The 20527-nt window shown below is 42.4% G+C and overlaps 2 protein-coding genes across 2 annotated transcripts; one reads left to right on the top strand and one right to left on the bottom strand.

Moving 5' to 3' along the window:
• The first annotated feature begins 568 nt into the window (after nucleotides 1-568).
• Nucleotides 569-7068, top strand: slc2a10 (solute carrier family 2 member 10). Its single transcript, XM_018756065.2, has 6 exons — nucleotides 569-827; nucleotides 1886-1984; nucleotides 2570-3892; nucleotides 4912-5034; nucleotides 5735-5870; nucleotides 6088-7068. The coding sequence occupies exons 2-6, from the start codon at nucleotides 1981-1983 to the stop codon at nucleotides 6188-6190; spliced, it is 1689 nt and encodes a 562-aa protein (XP_018611581.1). The 5' UTR covers nucleotides 569-827; nucleotides 1886-1980; the 3' UTR covers nucleotides 6191-7068.
• Nucleotides 7069-7096: 28 nt separating this feature from the next.
• Nucleotides 7097-16656, bottom strand: LOC108936591 (casein kinase II subunit alpha-like). Its single transcript, XM_018756066.2, has 13 exons — nucleotides 16508-16656; nucleotides 13407-13600; nucleotides 12732-12843; nucleotides 12368-12469; nucleotides 12212-12262; nucleotides 11990-12049; nucleotides 11353-11436; nucleotides 10877-10987; nucleotides 10509-10610; nucleotides 10315-10415; nucleotides 9870-10018; nucleotides 9408-9497; nucleotides 7097-8170 (listed from the first exon to the last, which is right to left on the bottom strand). The coding sequence occupies exons 2-13, from the start codon at nucleotides 13505-13507 to the stop codon at nucleotides 8055-8057; spliced, it is 1179 nt and encodes a 392-aa protein (XP_018611582.1). The 5' UTR covers nucleotides 13508-13600; nucleotides 16508-16656; the 3' UTR covers nucleotides 7097-8054.
• Between the last annotated feature and the right edge of the window lie 3871 nt (nucleotides 16657-20527).

Below are 20527 nucleotides of genomic sequence, written 5' to 3'. Positions count from 1 at the left end.
GTTCTCACAATAACGCCACCAAGACGGTAAATTACTGTAATATTTTTAAAGTTGTCATGTAAGTATACAACGAAGGAAGGTCATCGGAGTTTATTTCTATTTATTTATTTATTTATTTATTTATTTTCATTCACTAGTTTGTATACTTCCCCTGGCTAGATTTGGTTTCTCTGTGTCAATATTCTTGAATTTCTGAATTATTAGTTTAATTAAAAAAAAAGGAGGAAAAAAGTTTTTTTAAAGCGTTAACGTCGTCGGACGTCCGCTGAGAAATATCACGACAGCAAATAATAATAATAATAATAAGGCCACGAACGCTAATACAAACAAAGTGTACAGGAGCTGCCGTACGAGCAAGTCGAGACGTAAGTGTAAGTAAACCTAGAGCAGAGTTTAAACTTGGTCTGGAGACATTTTGACACGATCGTGTCCTGTGTCTCTGCGGGACCGGACGCGGCGACGCTCAGGAATTTAAGCGAAGTTTACGGGACTGTGTGTCGTTTGCCACGTGTCCGAACTTCCTGGACGGGAGCGCTGCGCTGGGGGAGGGGAGCGAATTGGGGGTGGGCTGGGTGGCTGGAGAACGCGGTGCGGTGCGGTACGGTGCGGTGCGTTGCCCAGCCCGTCCTTCCGTCCGACCTACCGACTGACCGACCGACCGTCACTCCGTCCGACCCACTGACTGCGGAGCTCCGGCGGACGGCAGCGTCTCGAGCCCGGCTTCGCACCGCGCGCCCGCTCGACCTTCCAGTGACGCAACGACGTCCGCAGACAGAGTTTCTCCGGGAATTTCGGACAAGACGGGACGATCTGCCACCACAGACACGGTGAGAACGAAAGAAGGCTGTCGATTTACAGCTAAAACCAAAAAAAAAAAAGAAAAGATCCGCCTCCCTTTTGATAGTTTGAAGATGCCAAGAAGAGTCGGTATCATTCCGTTCCATCCTGTTATTAAGCGCGTGCCGTGCGTGTAGGATGCGCTGGTGGTGTAAGGACCGGCTCTCCAGCGCTCCCTCCCTCCCTCCCTCCCTCCCTCTCTCTCTACGTTTACATTAATTTATTTATCAGACTCTTTTCCCCAAAGCACTTCCAATGAACTCTATGTAGTGTTCCCAGCCCACACACCTTATTGACCAAGGTGACTTACACTGCTAGATACACTACTTACACTCACTCTCTCCCTACAAGATGTTGCGCCTCTTTTCTTTCCATTAATGTTTCATTCTGACAGATGTGCGACGTGCTGCTCGGAGTCTCATAGCGCCGCGTTCACATCAATACAGATTGTTTTTTTTTTTTTTTAAAAAAAAAGAAATATCTTGCAGTACTCAGATGTGTTTCTCCGCATTATTGGAATAAAATGTTTGCTGCTCCAATGGAAGCGACACGTGCCGGAGGAGGTGCCGTCCAGTGTCCAGTGTTATTTATAAAAAAAATACAGCAACTTTTAGCTGTTTCGTTTCTAGGTTATTTCTATTACAGTTTAAATTGGATTTCTGTTTTGTTTTGTTCAGAAACTGATGTTCTCTTGAGACCTGCGTTGCATTTACAATAATACACGTATAATATGCTATTCTTCATATTTTGCTTTAGATTGGGACAAAGGGCACTTAGTCTCATTTATGGGTTCCCTTTGATCTTGGACTCAAGTGGATTTGTCTAATAATATCAGGGGCACAAACAGGGCCGTTGTCATGGTTACAGTGTTTTCCTTCCCAGGGCCACCTTCCAGACCTTGTCTGTGGACCACTGGGTATTTCGGATCAGTCATCCTGTCAATGATGTGCGGGAGCCCCAGTGCAATTTCTCATGTTCTTCATCATCATCATCATCATCATCATCATCGTCATCGGCATTATTATTATAGATATTTTGTCTTTTTCAGGAGGTCTCAATCACTGAATCAATACCACCCACCAAGCTTTGTCTGAAACATGACTAGAAAATCGACCTCTCTGCACATCTTTTAAAAGCAACAAGATGGGTAAGTCCTGGAAAATTTCTTACTAGTTACTGATTACTCAGAATATGCGATATTTTCCAGAATATCAACAAAAATAAATTGATGGAGGCACTTGCATGAGGAAAATATTAACTAATAAATGAGTCAATCAAAATATCCATGGATTTAGTAAAATTACAGTAAATTTTACTAGATTAAAAAAACAATTTACTGTATTAATTTAAAGGTGTAGCATATACTACGCTAATTAATTTCAGCAAAGCAGCATAAATTCCTGAAAACGACTTCAACGGACTCTTCTGTTTTTCGGTCTCGGGCCAATACTCCCTCCTGCCTGCGTTTGTAGAGAAAAGGACAAAAATAGGACAGGTCACCATTGACTTGAGTGTCGGCCATCCTGGCGCCATCGTGGTGCATCTCATCTTCTTGTCTCTGTTTTTGTAAACACTAAGTCTATAGGTTTATCGATCAAGCAAAGTGCACAGTTTATCGCAAAGCCTTGCGTTGCTAATATTTTCTTTCACTGCATTCTTGGTTTTAAAAATGACCTGACGACACTTACTTTTCTAACTGGGAAACTGTTATATTTAATTATCGTATGTTTAGGTTGCTCTGTCCTGGCCTTGACCACGCTGGTATCCACACTCGGTGGCTTGGTTTTTGGATATGAGCTGGCGATCATCTCTGGAGCGCTCCTTCAGCTGCAGGCCGAGTTTCACCTCAGTTGCTTCCAGCAGGAGGCGGTGGTGAGCGCCCTCCTGATCGGCGGCTTACTGGCGTCTGCAGTCGGTGGCGTCCTTATCGACCGCCATGGCCGGAGGACTTCCATCCTTCTCAGTAACCTCTTCATCCAGGCTGGTAGCGTGGTTCTGGTTGCGAGCCGGTCTGTTCCCACTCTGGCGGTGGGTCGCGTTGCTGTGGGCTTCGCGATGTCCCTGTCCTCTATGTCCTGCTGTATCTTTGTGTCCGAGATGGTGAGTCCTGAGCGCCGGGGGCTGCTGGTCAGTCTCTACGAAGCGGGCATCACAGTTGGCATCTTGGCAGCTTACGCCATGAACTACATTTTAGAGGATGTCAGGGGAGGGTGGAGGTACATGTTTGGGCTGGCCATGGCACCATCCTCGGTTCAGCTTGCCACCATTTGGTTTCTTCCATCCAATCCTGGAAAGAGCGTGAGGGACACGGCAAAGCCACAGAGACACAGTGCGCTCGTACGGTTCGCCAGCGGGGACCAGGGCGAGGCAGACATGCTGGCCATGAACCGCCAGAGCACTCCACCCAATGGGATCTTGGATCTTTTCCGAAGCAAGGACAACATGAGGACCAGGATGATCCTCGGTCTGGGTCTCGTGCTCTTTCAGCAGTTCACGGGACAGCCGAGCGTGCTCTTCTACGCCTCCACCATCTTCCACTCGGTGGGCTTCCAGAGCGACGCCTCGGCCATCCTGGCCTCTGTGGGGCTTGGGGTCATGAAGGTCGCCGCAACCCTGGTTTCCATGATGTGCACTGACAAAGTGGGCAGGAGGGCGCTGCTGATCGGAGGATGCACCGTGATGAGCGCCTCCTTGATCGTCATTGCGCTTCTCAGCAACCACACACTGCATGGCCAAAGGAGGCCCTGTGAGGCCAGAGAGCTGCTGCAAAACGACACCCTACCGCTGATTGAGCCCACAGGCGGCAGGATGGTGCCTCTTCACCCAAATAGCACCTCTCTCCTCAGGAGCTCTCAGGGCACGACGGGAGGGGAACGCGCTGTTCTCAGGGAGTTCGATGTCCTCAGGCCTCTTGGCTTGAACCCGGACACCAACGACTCAGTCTTTTCCACCCCCGCGGTACCGGCTGGGCCTGTAGGTAACGGAGCTGGAAACTGGATTGTTCTCATCAGCATGATGGCGTATGTCAGTGCCTATTCAGTAGGATTCGGACCAAGTAAGTTGCTGTCGTTGCGCTGTCAAAATGTTCATTTGACCACAGTCACGATACTTTGTAAACATGGATTTAAACGATGGCAGTGAGGGAATGCAGATATCAGTACCTACTGGTACATTTATTGATTTAGCAGATGCTTTTCTCCAAAGTGACATAATTATTTACCAATTTATACAGCTGGGTAATTTTACTGCAGCAATTCGAGGTCAGTCCCTTGCTCAAGGGTACTACAGCTGGAGGTGAGGCTCAAATCTGTGACCTTTGGGTCCAAAGGCAGTTGATCTAACCACTATGTTACCATTATCATTTCTACCATCAAAAAACATGGAGAAGATGGACATTTCAGCTCAGATGTGTTTTATTTTCTCACCTTCAGTCACACAGGGACTCGTATCTAGGATGTAAAGTTAATTTCCTGACAGTTTATAACACACTGGATCAGTGGCATTTACCTCCAAGTGGCTCCACGCACACAGTCAGAAGCTGCTTGTCCTAAGCGGGGTCATGGCAAACCGGAGCCTAACCTGGCAACACAGGGCACAAGGCTGGATGGGGAGGGGCGCACCTAGGATGGGACGCTGGTCTGCCACAAGGCACCCCAAGCAGGACTTAAACCCCAGCTCTGCCAGAGAGCGGGACCCAGCCAAACCCGCTGCACCACCGTGCCCCCCCTACCCAAGTGGCTCCACTGTGTCTTATTTTCATGTCATAGTGTTCTGAACATGGTACCACTTTATGTTTATCATTGTGCAATGTAATTAGTCTATAGTAATTCAGTAAGATTCATCTGTACATTAGCATTTTAAGTAGCTCTTCCGGATAATAAAAAATGGTATTTATTTCACAATTATTTATTCTACAAATCAGTGCTTTAAACCTGGTTTGCTCAAACATAATAAATGACAGCAATGCTAAAAAAATCCATTATGGTCTATTATAAATTCTATAAGTGAGAAGAAAATCAGTTTTTTGCTGTCATTTTCTGTATCCTCAGTGTCCCAATGTGTCTTTATTGGCAGTGACTTGGCTTGTGCTCAGTGAGATATTTCCTGCCTGGGTGCGAGGAAGAGCGTTTGCACTGACCACCTGTTTCAACTGGGCTGCGAACTTGATCATCACCTTCTCCTTCTTAAATGTAATTGGTACGTATGATATTTTCCAGGCTTCGTATCAAACGCCGGTTTCTGGTTCGCTATGCAACATCAGACCTCCAAAGGAATCATTACCTTGGCAATTCACTTTCAGGGCCTGAAATAATTGACTGCTTTGCTTGTTTAATTTTTTTTCCTCATTCACCATTTTTCTGTATACAAGAGTTTGGTAGGTGGTATTATTAACTTTGAGATACACTCATTGGCCACTTTATTAGGTACACATGGCCAGTATTGACTGGGGGTAGTAGTGTAATGGTGTGGGGATTTTTTTCTTGGCCATTTTTTTTTAAATACTAAGTTTCTTTTGAATGCCACAATGGCAAAAAAGTTTCTGACGATGAATATCGCTTAATGATCAGTCTAGCATAACTTTTATAATAAATTGGTCACAGAGTGTATAAGCTACATGCTAGCATTAGGCCACTTTGGAAATATACTTATATATCATCAAGAACATTATTGGCAGGTAGTTTTAAAACACTTAGAAAAAATAAATCCCTGTGGCAGACATCCCATCCAGGGTGCAACCCACCTCATGCCTTTTCCAGGATAGGCTCCAGACCCTTTATTGGATAAGCAGTTATTGGATGGGTAGATGAAACAAGTTACATTCAACAGGAAAAGGAATTTCTTAGACAAACCTTGTGTTCAACAGTAGATCTTGCTAACGCTGCATTTTCTTCTGTAGATGCTTTGGGTATTTCAAGGACATTCCTCCTGTACGGGCTGATCGGAGTGGTGGCAGTTTTATTTATTTATACCATGTTGCCTGAAACCAAAGGAAAATCCCTTGAGGAAATAGACAAGGAACTCTCCAGGAAGAGGTGAGATATTTGTAAGAGTTTGAAAGAAAGATGCCACTGCTTCAGGTCATGGTAAATATTGTAAAGTTACACTTTAAAAAGAAAAAACCATCCAGCAGCATTGCATGGTGTTGAAGGACAAGTACTTGTACAGTGAACATTTCCAAATCTCTTGTGCAAGTCTCATAAATCAGATTTGTATGAATGGCTATGTGTCTGATGAATTATTGTGTTGTAGACTAAGCAGCAGAGGTGGATGCTGTGATGGCCTGAAGAGAAGAATTTCCTCCAAAGGTTATGAAAGGGTGGATGTGGATTCAACAAACGCATCAGAACTGTGATCTTCAACCTCAAAGTCAAGCTGCATGTGATGGTCTGAAACACCAACCAGCTGTAGACATATCAGCAGTCACCAGTACTGAACTATGCCCAAGTCTGCATAAATAGCCAGAACGACCATCTCCAGGCCTCCGTGCAGCTCGTTTTGAAATTCCCAACTACCTCATCGCTTCATGTCATTTGTACAGGATGTCAGCTTTCTAGCTATTCACACTTCCTGTGGGAGGTTTTAAGACATACAAGGAAGTGCAGGTTTTAAAACGCATTTCAAGAAATAATCTGATGTCAATTTTAAGATTAAAATTTTTGTCAAAGTTATGACAATGGTTGTTAAAATTTTACCGCTGTTAAATAAAACACAAGTTTATTTACACATTCTTACAGACTGCTGTTCCACATCAGGACATAAAAATATATACAGTGATAAGGGTTCATAGTTTCATTGCAATGTTTTATGCATTGGGGTTTTTACAACTGTAAATAAAAGGTTATGAAGCATAGGTACATCTGGGTCTAAGCTTAAGACAATGTATGGACAAAGACCCCGTAAATGGCACTACAATGCAAAAAGCTTTAATCCCCTTCAAGTTTTGCAGTGTCCTTCCATATCCTCTAGGTAAAACTGGCAAGAACCAAAAATACAACTGTATTACCCTTCCATATATATAATTCAGAAAGTGAGGTTGAAGATATTATCAAGAGCAATTTACCATATGAAAAAATGCTCAAACTAAGTGCAAAGTCATTTCAAGCACAATGACATCTGCATTTGTGCTCTTATATAACAAATGCCTATTTCCATGTTAGAATAAGTTAAGTACTTTAAAGCCAGTTACGTCTATCAGTGTAAGAAATCAAAAAAACAAAAAAAAAAAAAAAACAAAAAAAAAAAAAACAAATTTGGTCAGTCTCTCAGAGAAATATAACAACTTTGGTTATGCTACTTGAAGAAAGTTATAATTTAAAAAAGTATACTTTATAAAATAACAAGCTTGGCTTGATGGCTTTCTGCAAAGAGGACCACTTAACTGTATATGGCATTTCACATGAATAAAGCAAAACAAAAACAACAACAAAAAAAAAAAAGATTAAAAAATGTGTATCGGGTCCAATATACCCATGAAGCAGAACTTGTAGGCTGCTGGATCAAGGTTGTCAAATTCAGAAGCAGTGAGGGCTGCTCTGGCAAAATTTGGGGATCACTGATTGCGCTGAATAAGTCCACGGCGAAATCGGGAGCAAACCTCTGCATATACCCAGGGCTCAGTGGAGGACAAAGCCGAAGACTCCCAGCAGAAATGCACGCCAGAGTGTGCGAAGCTGAACATCAGTCCACAGCAGCAGTGTTACTACAGCACATGAGCAAGCACCCATTGTGTCACACCCTTGCCACCAAGACATTGTTGGGGATGAATAGTTCAACGGTGGTGCTCCTTCAGTGTGGAGAACTGGGAGTCCTTCCTGTTTGTTGGAGGCAGACATCCTTCTGGTGTTTGTTAACATTACCTTCAGCAGTTTTATGGTATGTGCTTGTTTGGTCCAAATGATTTCCCCAATGATCTTGATTTCATAGTTCACTTTCAATTAGCATAGTGTCATCTACATTAAAAAAAAGGAAAAAAATCTAGCCAGTTCCAAATTTTATATATTTTTTCCTTGCAACATGTACACACGCGCGCATGTGCCTCAACTGTAAAATGTGTATAATACCTGTATATATGACATACAAAAACATTCACGTTCGTTGTCATTTCAGTGAAATCGCAAGTTCCCTCCAGGGAATAACAGCCAGGGCTGGCGACCGTGCACTGCTTCCACAAGTAATCGGGTGAAAACCTGGTTTACAGCCAGGGCGCTGGAGTGCTGTCACTGCTGGGCTCCTGCAGCTGCAGCGGGCACCGGGGTGCTCAGGGCGCTAGGGGCAGAGATAACAGGCGAGCCTGCAAGAGGGCCTAAGGAGGCGGAGGGCAAGGCAGCAATCCCTGAGTGAATGAATAGAAAACAGTTGTTTGTTAATCCTTGAGGGAATTCTTGGAATTTATTTAAAAAAAAAAACACACTGCACAAGATAATCATGGCATGTACTAAATATTGTCTACATTTAGTTTTATTCTAATGTCAACACTACAAACTAAAATCAATCCTACAGTAACCAAGTTAAAGATTCTGGATATGGACTGCAAGACAAGCACCCCAATACCTACAGAAGCCGATTAATCCCAACACCTCAGCAAGAGGACTGTGCTGGTCTGCCTCTGGCACACAGCTTGTCACACTCACAAAGTGACCAACATCATCAGTTCTTCGTTTAGGCCCTGATGTGGAGGAATGCGATTCCTCTGTCCCTTAGAGCTGATGAATCCCTTTCAGCATGTGAGAAGGATCTCAAAACATCTCTTTCAGACCCATTTCTCTCCTGACCTCCAAAAAAGCTACATAAATGTGCATCACATCTGTCATAATCTTTGTATTTCCCATCTCACTCAATTCTACTCGTTACGTGTGCCAGCAAAAAAATAGTGGCAGACAAACTGCACTTTAAAGTATTTTTATCTAAAGCTCTTTATTTGTAGCAAATGCACTTCTGATTACCCCAAGTCATACAGCACTTCGGAGAAAAGGTAATTGAATAAATAAAAATGTAATATTACTGGGAAACAAGTCCTTGATTTTCTCACTTCCACTGCTGAACATTTAAATCCAGTTCATGATGAGGACAGGAACAAAGCTTGTATAGAGCTCCAAGAGCTTACTGGTAGTCAACAAAGTTAAATGAGAAGTGTGCTGCTCTGTTTGAGCAGTTTACACACCATCGCCCAATGTACACACACACCCAAGAGATGTGAAACACACGTGCCGCCGCACAGGAACTCAATTATAACACGGCTCTTCACTCCTGACTTCCCTCTAACAAATTCCCCGGGAAAAAAAACCAGTTTTAAGTTTGTTTAATGTCAACAGAGAAGTAAATGGTGGAAAACAATGGACTTGTTTAATCAAGATTCTTTTGACTGATGTGTCAAGCGCAAAGCACAGAAACAAACATATATAGTTCAGTGCCCAGCAATAAGGGAATGACACACACGCACACACATGATAATCAGGACATATTAGATGTGCCACTCACAGGAACCTGAAACTAGGGCTCTAGAATGAAAACTTGGTCTGCAGCTGACAGAAGGAGAGAACTCTGACCTGCCTGCTACAATGAAGCCTCACCTGGTATCATACTGGCCGAACTGACAGGCGTGTTCCCGCTGGGTAAACCAGCAGAGCCTCCCATCCGATTCTGATCCTTAACAATTTGATCTGCAAGAGGACAGAGTGTCCATGTGAACAGCTGCACTGTGTCATGGTAAAAATGCAATAAGCAAAAGGGAGGTTCACGAGTCAACATGTGTGTTCCAAGCGGGGATTGCTCCGGAATCCAAAGAATCACTTAATAGTGGTAAAGCACAGTAAACGAATTTCAGTTTATGATGAATTTTTGCCTGGAGGAATCACAGCTGTTGGACTGGTGTTGCCAAGGATGTTGTCAAGCAGGTTCAAGTCCCCATAAGAGACCTATTGTTGTACCATTTAGAAACCTACTGAATTGTTCCCATTAAACATCAAGGTATATGGCAAAGTAAAATTTTCCCATGTAGTTTTGCGGCTTTGTGCATGTACACTGGGACTCACAGAAGTACGGGTGTTCCATGGCCTCGCGGGCTGTCAGCCGGGTTTGGTGGTCATAGCGCAGCAGCTTGTCCAAGAAGTCTAGGGCCTCAGTGCTCACCAGGTGCTGATTCTCACTGTGTACAAACCTTTCCCACCGTTTGCGGGAATGCCTAGGTGGAGGGAAGTAGAAGTAAGTAAGGAGACAGAAACCTCAATCCAAATTTCATCCAGGTATTCACAGAGCTCAAGTCCTTCAATTTCATTAGTCCACAAGTTTAGGTGTTGAGGATTTTATCAAGAACTAGCTTTAGCTTTTGGGTAACTGTTAAAATTACAAATCATCGTTAATAAGAGTAATCTGCGAAAGCTTCTAAAAATTCCCACAACTGACTCATATTAAAATATAAAAACTTTAAAACAAGATGCATAAACACTTTCAGCTGGAGTTTCAGGTCTGAGAACTCACCTTCCTAAGATGTCATTAAACCTGGGCTCCAGTTCAATGTTGTACTTGTCAATATAGTCATAAAGGTCTTCAGTTCCAAGGACTTTAGCTATTCTCACCAACTGGTGGGAGGGGGAAGAGCCGTTAGCTTCATAGTTGTACTTTTCCGTTCACCCCTCTGTAGAAAGAGGAAGTAACAAGGGTTTCCTGCTCACCTGGTCGTAGTTGTCATGGCCATGGAAGAAGGGTTCCTTCCTGAAGATCATGCTGGCCAGCATGCAGCCCAGACTCCACATGTCCAAGCTGTAATCGTACATCTGACAAGAAAAGAGCAGAAGCATCAACATGTGGGCAACACCTGTGGCCCTGAGGTTGAAGACAGGAACTCCTGTGTTGCTGCCTGTGTCACATGCCTGTAATAGTTCTGGCTTTTAAAATTCACATTTATTCATTCAGAGCATAAACCATGAAAAGCCCATGCACTGTTAACAGTTCCAGGCTTAGACCCCATAAACTGTTACATATCTGCCTAAAAGGGCTTGACAACAAGCACGCCCCCATGCATGCCCCAAGCAGGACGTACCTGGTAATCAACAAGCAGCTCTGGACCTTTGAAGTAACGGGAGGCCACCCTGACATTGTACTCCTGCCCTGGGTGGTAGAACTCTGCCAGACCCCAGTCGATGAGCCGCAGCTACGAGCACAGATGCCACACATCACTTATTGGGGCTTCCTTTGTAAACATTCAATAGCCATTTCAAAAACTTAATGGACATCAAATGTGATGCTTGAATCGAAAACATCTGACTTCTCCTAAACATACAAAAGGCTAATCATCTATCCTGTACTCTGCTTTTTTTGTCTAGACTCAACAAGACTAATTAACGACATGTAGACCAAACGACACTCAGCATTTACCCTTAAAAAAATTAAAAAAAAAAAAAAAAAAAACCCTAAACTTATTAGCACATTGTGGCAGCAGCCAGTGTGTTTTTTTGCTTTCCCCCCATTATAAGCAAGATGGCATCATTTCCTTTTGGTAAATAAGAACTATGTTACCTTGCGGTGTTCATGGTCAATCATCACATTGTGGGGTTTCACATCTCTGTGCATGATTCCCATGCTGTGGCAGTAGTCCAGGGCCTGAGGCAAAATAAAGGCTGTTATCCATCAGCATGAAATATTTAAATGGCAGAGATTTCACTTCAATAGGAATAATGGGAAAATATGACTGTACTTATGTTAGGGTTAAAGTACAGATACACCAAGTTTTGCCTTGACTCATTTACTGTAAAATCCACAGGTATTTTAAGGGTGTCATTCATCTAAGACTGGCACAGTTCTGCCACTGGCAGCTAAACTTTATTTATAGCCTTGTTGCAGATCAGCTGCTATAAACCACTCAGCTAATAGTAGCATAGTGTGGAAATGACCCAAGTTCCCTACACTCCAAGGAAGAAACACAGCAAACACATATGGCCCGATGGAGATGGAAAACTTGACATCTCCATGCAGGGAAAAAAAACCCATCTGAAGTCATGAATTAAAATTTTACTCATGTATATCATATTTGGGTGATGGATGCTTGTCCTTTTGTGTATTTGCTATGTTGTAGACTGGAGGATAAAACTGATTTTTTTTTCAGACAGGAAATGTGTTCCACTTAATTTTACTTTAGCTTCCTTAAAATACTCACCTTGAGGATCTCATACATGTAGAATCGTATATCATAGTCTGTTAAGGTCTGGTACAGTTGCTGTTGATAAAAACAGAACATAAAATGCACTGTAAAACAAATTCAGAACTGAATTGTGTCAAATTTGGCACAGACAGACATTTATGAATTGACGATTTCTTTTAATAGCTATGAATTCCTTGCAGTCTTTGCGGGAGGCGGGTTTGAACATGTGGACGTTACCTTGAAATCAGTGTTGTTCACGTGTTCAAAAACCAGCGCTGGAGTCCGTGACTTGGATGGGGTGGGAGCAGAAGGAAAAAGAAAAACAACATTGCAGTGAATTATACTGTGTCCATCAACTGTCATCTCTGCATGGTCAACTAGATCAGCACTCACCACGGGGTCTTTCACAATGTCAATGAGGGAGATAATGTTTGGCCCTCCACGAAGATTCTCCAGGATCTTAATTTCACGTTTGATTTTCTTCTTCTTTACAGGCTATAACAGAGTTCAGATAACTTTGACCCAGGGCACAAAGAATAACAGCTCTACTGACTGAACAAGACACTGCTACAACATGGGTAAAGCTGATACCATTGCATGAAAAAACAATTTTTCAAATTAGCAGAAAAATCTGAAGGCAAAAGCTCCAAAGGAAAGTATGCATATAAATTTAAAAAAAAAAAAAAAAAAAAAAAAAAAAAAAAAAAAAAAAAAAAAAAATAAGCAGGTTTCTTTCTTTCTGTACACATAGCCATACCTTGAGAATTTTCACGACAACTTTCTCGTTGTTTGTGATGTTGATCGCCTCAAAGACTTCACTGTACTTGCCCCGTCCCAATTTCCGCACCAGCTGGAAGTCATCCTGGTTTCTGCAAGGGAATTTAATTTCCACAATCTTTCACCACCCTCAATTTTTTAAAACTTGACAGGAAAAAACAACCAAATATCAAAGAATACTGAAATATATACAATCTATTAAAGCCCAGCTGTTCTCGTACAACGTACATTTTGTAAGTTAGTACTTTAACACACTAGTTCACTTGTATAAAATGCCTCAGAAAGGAACCGGTGTTTCTATGTTATACAAAAGACAGCAACATTTGTGCCATCTACAAACAAATCTCAGCCTTACTCTCTGAAGACAAGAAGGTTTAATAATGGTTCAGCACTCCAGTGACCGTTTCTGAATGACTGGCCAGTAGGTGGCAGTGTGACAAAGGCTTACAGACAGGAATGGACAATTAAAAGACCATCAAACTATGTACCCTCATCCAGCTTGCTCCTGGAAAGTACATAAAATATCAAACACTGGGGGGGAATATACATATATATATTTGGATATATAGATAAAATAAAAATATTCTTTTACATTGTACTCAAAGACAAAGTAACAAAACTCAGATGTGGTGTTTGTCAGTCAAAAACTACCTACCCCCACTCAACCACGTGGGACTCATAATCCCAGTATTCTCGGGGCCTGTGCGTGTTCACTTCTGTGTACACCCTGGCCCGACTCGGCACGGGTCCTGACATGTCCGACAGCTTGGCAAAGAGGGCAGAACCTGTTCTTCGGTGAAGGATGGGGAGGGTGTGACTGGTAAGTAGAGATGAGGTCCACCGCTATAGCTGTGAAAATTTAGGACAAGAAGATTTAAGAAATTATTCACATCCAAATAGCATTACTTTGTTCTTAAATTAACATTATTTCCCCTTAAATTTCAGTCAAACTAAACGTTTCAAATTCAGTTTCTAACTTCACTGCTCGCATCAACTACGGACACGCTTCGACTTATGCAAATAGACTGTTCTAAGTCAGAAGTTACACATGTCAAATTCCAGCATCCTTCACTATTGTCTTTACAGTGGATACGGCTAAACCTAGTTCTTGTGGTGCAGACGAGAATCTTTTTCCAGCTTTGCTGTACACTTGCGAGGCAATTCTTCTTTACCTTCAAGTGCACGTTTACCACCAGGTATTGTGAATAACGAAATGGGGGGGGGGGGGGGTGAAAAAAGTACTACGCTAATGAGAGGAGATTCGTTCACAGCTCTAAACTCGCAGGAACCGGGAAGATGCAGTTTCCTGCCTTGCCTAGCTATGCCGACTTCTGCTTAAGACATTTCAGATATTTTGCGTAAAGTAAAAGCGCTATCCATAAATAATGCGTATGCCGGGAATTTTATTTTTTTTTTTAATATGTAAATCCGGATTTACGTAAATCAAATTTACAGAAGTACAGCGGTGCCTGTATGTGAAAACCAGAAACTGTGGGTTGGAGCTGTGTATGATAAGTCTGTCCATGAGAACCCAGCAAATCTCTAAACAAATCTAAATGATTTAAAAAGTTAAATTCTTGCATGACAGTAGTAAAATTATATACAATCAAAAACATCTCTAACTGCAGAACATATTTACTTTGTACTCTTCCTGCTCTTAACTGTACTGGATGCAGCTTACATTACATTTAAGTAAGTTGTAGCATTAACCTAAAAATCTAGAAACCGCAATTAACCAAATTAAAAACAAAATAAAGTAGGTTAGTTTAACCACAAAATACACTGACCAAGAATAGATGGTTTCTGGAGCTGACTAGGTCAAAGCACAGAAATTCTGATAAAAATGCACATCAGTTCCAATTTTATAGCTGACGAATTCAAATACTGTGATATTCTAAGACAACACCAGCGAAATGTACTGTGTATTTACAGACCAGCAACCAAATTACTCAATGAAGGACACTGGCTCCTACTGTTATAAATGCTAGAGTTATTCATTTTCGAATGTTAACATTCCATTTTTAAATTCTCATTTCCTTTACTTTCACGATTCTATTTTCAAAAATCTATTTGTGGAATGAACGTCACCTGCGTTTCTGCACCCACCACATAGCTGGCGGTAAAAAGCAACCAAAAAGAGCAGCAATGTATATTAGACACTTTAATAAATGTTTTATGTAATAAAATTTTGGTTGCACTGACTCACAATCATGAATTCAGGCAAACATGCATCTCTGAACATATACAACATTTAACATTATAAAACATCCAGACAACACTGAAAAGATGTAAAACAAATGGTTACTGTGTCTATATATCTTCAATGCAGACTGCAGATAAAAGAATATCTTTTACCTATATAGATATATGTATACACATCTTACAACAGAAATTGTTAACTATATATAGGTTCATGTACTGTAGTTTACAGAGAATAAAACACCACCAGATCTTCTAGTGTGACCTGATAACACAGTTAATTACCATCCTTAATTTGCTGTTTTATGGATGCAACATATTAATTATAAGTACAGTGCTGAAAAGTACTAAGACAGTAGCTGGCAACCTTCCAGCAAATGCATGTTTTTTCTTTCTATTATTGTTCTTTATCACTTTTCTCCAGAACCACTTACAATGATAGGTCTTTACAACAATGCACTATTTACATCTATACAACTGGGTAATTTTTACTACATCAGGTTAGGGGGAAGTACCTTTATTAAAGCTACTACAGCAAGAGGTGGGATTTAAACCCTGATCCTTCTGGTGCAAGATGGCACTCTAACCACCATACTACCAGCTGTCCCATTTAAGAGAAGTTATTGCACTGGCATCTGGATTCATACTGAAGGGGCACTAAATTAATAGTAGCTCACCAGAGAACAGCCTCAAATCAATCATGTCTCACTGGCATAAACATATTGTTGCACCGCATCAATATTTCTTCTTCTTTTTTTTTTTTTTTTTAAAGAGCCATTGGTGCTACAGCAAGACATGCAGGTTTTTTTCGAATCTGTGTTCAGTAAAGAGCACGTCTGCCTGTACCGTGTTACAATGTGCAACAGCTGCGTGTTTATCGCTGGGCTGCACTGCAAGGTGTCTGGCTGGACTGTGTCAAAAATCCATCTGACTGGACCCTGTCCGTTCCTGGGTCCGAACACATCCTTGCTGTGCTGCGCTGCCAGGTACCAGGTAGATGAAGCCAAAGCATGTGGGGTCAGTGTGATGCTACACACCTCTCTCCATCCATCCATTCATCCATCCATCCCCCACACTGGACCTGATGGACAGGCTGCTAGGAATAGGATCAAGTGTCCAGGGAGTCCAGATCTGACCAACTCATATCAAAGGAGATTCCACACCTGTAATTTAAAAACTCACAACCCGGTTCTGACTCTCTCTCTCTCTCTCTCTCTCTCTCTCTCTCTCACACACACACACACAGCATGATTTGCACGGGTTACTTATGCGTCCGGTGACAACATTTTGCTGCTGGGGAAACAGCCTTCAGGTAGCGCCGACACCACCAGGGCCCTAAATCTGCTTCTTTAACTGAGCCTTAGGACTTGCTTGCGTTGTTTAATATAAAACAAATCAACACAACCGGCGGGCTGCCGACTTTCGTCTCTCCCAGAGTCTCAGTCAGTCTCAGCACCTCGCCCGAACCGGAGCACATCATCATTATCATTATCGTCCTTCCTCCCGGTCCATATCGACCGCCCGGGAAAACCATCCGAGCCAAAGAGGCGGTAATACCTCTCAGTGGGGACTCGCTTCTTCCTCGACGCGCCCAGCCGCGTTCCTTCCGCTGGTGCCTCGTCCGCCGGGAGGATTTCTGCTGTCTCAGGGACAATATGGCCGGCCGCGCTAAGGACCAGCCACCGGAAGAGCGACCAACTCTGACCGGAAACGGAAACCCCAGCCGACAACCGCAACCAGCCCAAGTCATAGAGTAGGACGGCACACTAACCGGAAGCGGAAACGCGTATAGCAACGGATGGGGTTAAGTGCGCTCCCGAGTTATGAATGTAGTAACGAGTGTTTATAGTTAAGTCCATCGATCAGTGGTCTTGTTGCTCTTAATGTGGCTTCTGCTTACATAACAAGTCTCATTAAATCGCCCCCACTAAGTACTGCAGGCAAGATAATGTGGCTTTCAGCAAAGTTAGTATCTATTATCCACGTATTGCCCAAGCTAAGCAACAAATAAAAATAATAATTAGCAAGTTAACAGGTTTCACTGGAAGATCTAGTGTCCTTGCAGTGTCCAACTTAATATGCAGTTCATGAGCCCATGCATATTTTAAATGTAATTTTTAATAGTAAAATTAGGTGTATGTGAATGACATTACCTGCCACAGGAGGGTAGTATACATCAGGAATTATTTCACTGTGGACACATACAGTATTATTATGAATATTTTCTGTTTTCCTTTATAATTCGCTGCTTTTGGTTCAGGGACCTACTCTTATACCGCAAGGCTTTCTGCTTATAGTTTCAATAGTTTGAATGGATGAACGGTGTCATTTATTCTTGGTGTCTTACATTAAAAACAGTGCAACTCTGAAATATTACAGTATTTCAAAGAGCTGTCTTCATAATGTCTTTATTTTCAAGTAGCCAGAAGTGCAACACATTTTGCAGGTACTGTACAGGACATTAATGGTGCACATGTTACATGTTTTCAAGTACAGGATAAAATTCTGAATAAAATAGCAGATAATTCGTATTTAACTGAAGAAATCAACATTACATCTCACTGGTCAATTTAACGGGTGAAAAATCAGGATGAGTTAGCTAAATAGAATAAAAATTCCTTCTAGGACGTTAACATATGATATGTCCAAGATGACATAAGAAAATGTAAATAAGAAAAAAACATGCAAAATAAGCAACTGAGGAATAAAACAGATTTTTGTCAGGAGAAGGCCTACAATGTCTTGCCAAGAACACTCAAGAAAACAAAGCGATATTTAGAAATGTAGGAAACAATCTGAAACAAACTTACAACAGTCTCCACGCATCTGTCAGCGAGGCGGCCCATTGTGTCGGCGGGACCCTTGATTGAGGAAATCCTCCCAACAATTAGCCCTGCTGTTGAAACAAAATGCCCGAGTTCCGTGCTCGGTGTTCGTCCAGCATCGGGCAGCTGCACGACTTTCCCTTGTGAAACAACCGCGCTGCTTACAGCTGGAGTGAAAGTGGGAGTCGTGTGATCCTTCTTGTTCTTGTTTTTCAAAATAAGGGGAGAAATTTACACATCAGCCTTAACTCTCACAGGTGATCATAAGTGCCAAACCTCTCACAAGTAATCATGATTACCTAAGAAACGCCTAGAAAAAAAAATCTGAACTGTGCAACAAAGAGAATTTCTGCTGAAAGTTTTGAAAAGTGTTACACACATCGTAACGAAGCACAAAATGCTTTATGGCATTCAGGTAGTGTTTTGGGATGGCTCAATGCCTGGGAAGATCTGCGCAGCACTGTACTCAGATCCTGTAAGAAGCTGCTGAAGGCACCAAAACAAAGGGGAAAATTCCTTACTGAAGGAGGAAGAAGACCATGATGTAGCCCAACAGAAAACATTTTTATAAAAAATATATATATATCATGCACAGTGTATGACAAAAAAAGTACATGCAGTATTTTGTATTAATAATTCTCTATTTGTGGGTGCAGTAAAATTTAGCAAAGAGATGTCCCAAAATAATGTTCTTTAAGATGTTCATTATATGCAGAGAATTGTGTTCATATTTGATTAGCATGACTAGGTGCCATTGATGTTTCTGAACTTAAAAGCATGACAGGTGTTTTATTATTTTATCTTATTATTGTTTCACTATTATTTTCTTACAAATTATGAGTATATTTAAGTAATTAAATTCGGTTCAGTTTCCCTCAGTATAACACCACTATGTTGCCTCAGAGCTCGTAACATCAGCATAGTAAGCCTTGTAACAAGCAGCATTTTGTAAGAGCATCAGAGATACATAGGTTTAAAAATAAGAGTAGGAAAAAAATTAAAAGGCAACAGAGGAGGTTTGTATAGGAGAAGAAATCCTCCAATGCCAGCTGATTGTCCACCCCTGGTGGGTATGCCAGCATTACACAATTAGGGGAAATACGAGCGGTCAGGTGGTCATCCAGACCCCCGTCCTGGTCATCAGATGGTCTCCAGTGGGTCAGTGAATGCAGATGATAAGTCACTGGTCTCAGTGGAAGGAACCTGCAGGAACAGGTCTCTGACCCCAAGTTCTGTGAGAAGCTGACATGTTCCTCGAGGGTGTTTCTTTCCAAAACCCTGTGTTTTCCACGAGTTGGAAAATTCACAACCCTTTCAAAAGAACTAATTGGGACCCACAAGTCAAATGGAGGTGTCTAGTCTCTCCTGTGGAGCTGCTTGCGCACATGGGCCTGCCTCTTATTGTTTTCATGTTTTCATAAGGAGGTGCTGACCTGCGATTAGCCTCCTTTTCACCTCCGCTGTCAGACCACCACGCGCTCGGCCCACCCTACTGGGACTCGGAGGGTTGGAGATCCGCACAGCTAGCAACCGGGTCTGCGTGCAGAACCTCCACTGGGTACCAAACCCTGTGCCTCTGCACTGCCCTGGGCCACACAAGCACAGCGGCTCTTCAACCTGCTCTATCAGCCTGAACCTCTTCTGTTCGTGAACTGTAGCTATGTTCAGATGTACCACTTCAAGGTTGGCTCTGGCAGTAATACAGACCACCAAGGACCCCCTCAGTGGGTCATAATCTGTCATCTTCTGGGACATCATTGATAGGGGGGTGTTGATGACAGCCCTCCACACCACATCTACTCAGCTGCTGTTTAAGTGGACAGAATCTTCAAGATCACTGTAAATCAGTCATTAATCTTATTGCCACGACTGGGCCCATTTAATTTCCATCCCAAGCTCCTTGGAGTGCAAGGCATTCTGGGAAATCTAGGTACATGTCTGTTTTAATGGATTTAATATCAATCCACTTTTGCCTCTTAATAGGTACTGTTATTATACAGTATATACAAATTTTATACAGATGACATCTTTGTCCTTCATGACCACCTTTCTCCTATTTAATGTAACTCCCTGTTCATTAGTTTCTTACACAGAATCTTTAAGTGGCTTCCATATTTGATAATCTGACATGTTTTTACTGTGAAGTACTTTACTTCATTGTCCATGTGGAGTTCAAGAGAGGCTACACAGTCCCTTGGACCCTTACGTGACAGACCACTGTAACATACAGAATTAATTTTTTTCAAGGAATTTCCTTACTTTTTGTCCAGCTGTCCAGCTGCTGGAGGGGTTGCCTGATCTCGCAACTGTGTTCTGAACACCTTCTCATTGGAGATTTAAATTTAGGAGCCGCAAATCCGGGCCGAAGTGTCGCATGACGTCAAGACTGGCACCGACCCAGGATCGGTCGCATGGAGAGCAGTCCCTACAGGTTCAGCTGCACATGCTTTTCCTTCCAGAGTCCTCAGTGACAGCTTCCTGCCTGCGAGGGCCCTTGGGAGACACTGGGAGGCTCAGGCTGCAGTCATGGGGGTGAGGACAGTCAGAGAGTAGGAGACATCTCACACACGGTCCACGGATAGTGCTGTAGTGGATGGATAATAAGTTCAGGGTACAAGGCTGAGTCCTTAATCACTGTAGCATCTGCTGGCAAAGAACCTACATTGTGAAGGGAGGAAATTACATCATGGCCAAAACAGACATGATAAAGAATATTCTGGAAGATTTACAGATTATCTGCTTTTAGCAGATG

This window comes from Scleropages formosus, chromosome 24 (genome assembly GCF_900964775.1).
Source record: "Scleropages formosus chromosome 24, fSclFor1.1, whole genome shotgun sequence".
Taxonomy (NCBI): domain Eukaryota; kingdom Metazoa; phylum Chordata; class Actinopteri; order Osteoglossiformes; family Osteoglossidae; genus Scleropages; species Scleropages formosus.
Note: the sequence above shows the minus strand (reverse complement) of the source record. Positions and strands in the feature narration are given on the sequence as shown.

What these genes read in the sequence shown, in the direction of transcription:
- LOC108936591 (XM_018756066.2), bottom strand. Translation starts at nt 13,507, where the DNA reads ATGTCAGGACCCGTGCCGAGTCGGGCCAGGGTGTACACAGAAGTGAAC. An exon ending in CATGGAACACCCGTACTTCT is followed by an intron (nt 9,498 to 9,869) that starts GTGAGTCCCAGT and finishes GTCCTCTTGCAG; the next exon opens with ATCAAATTGTTAAGGATCAG. An exon ending in TTCGGCCAGTATGATACCAG is followed by an intron (nt 8,171 to 9,407) that starts GTGAGGCTTCAT and finishes TCATTCACTCAG; the next exon opens with GGATTGCTGCCTTGCCCTCC.
- slc2a10 (XM_018756065.2), top strand. An exon ending in CTCCTTCTTAAATGTAATTG is followed by an intron (nt 5,035 to 5,734) that starts GTACGTATGATA and finishes TTTCTTCTGTAG; the next exon opens with ATGCTTTGGGTATTTCAAGG. An exon ending in AAGGAACTCTCCAGGAAGAG is followed by an intron (nt 5,871 to 6,087) that starts GTGAGATATTTG and finishes ATTGTGTTGTAG; the next exon opens with ACTAAGCAGCAGAGGTGGAT.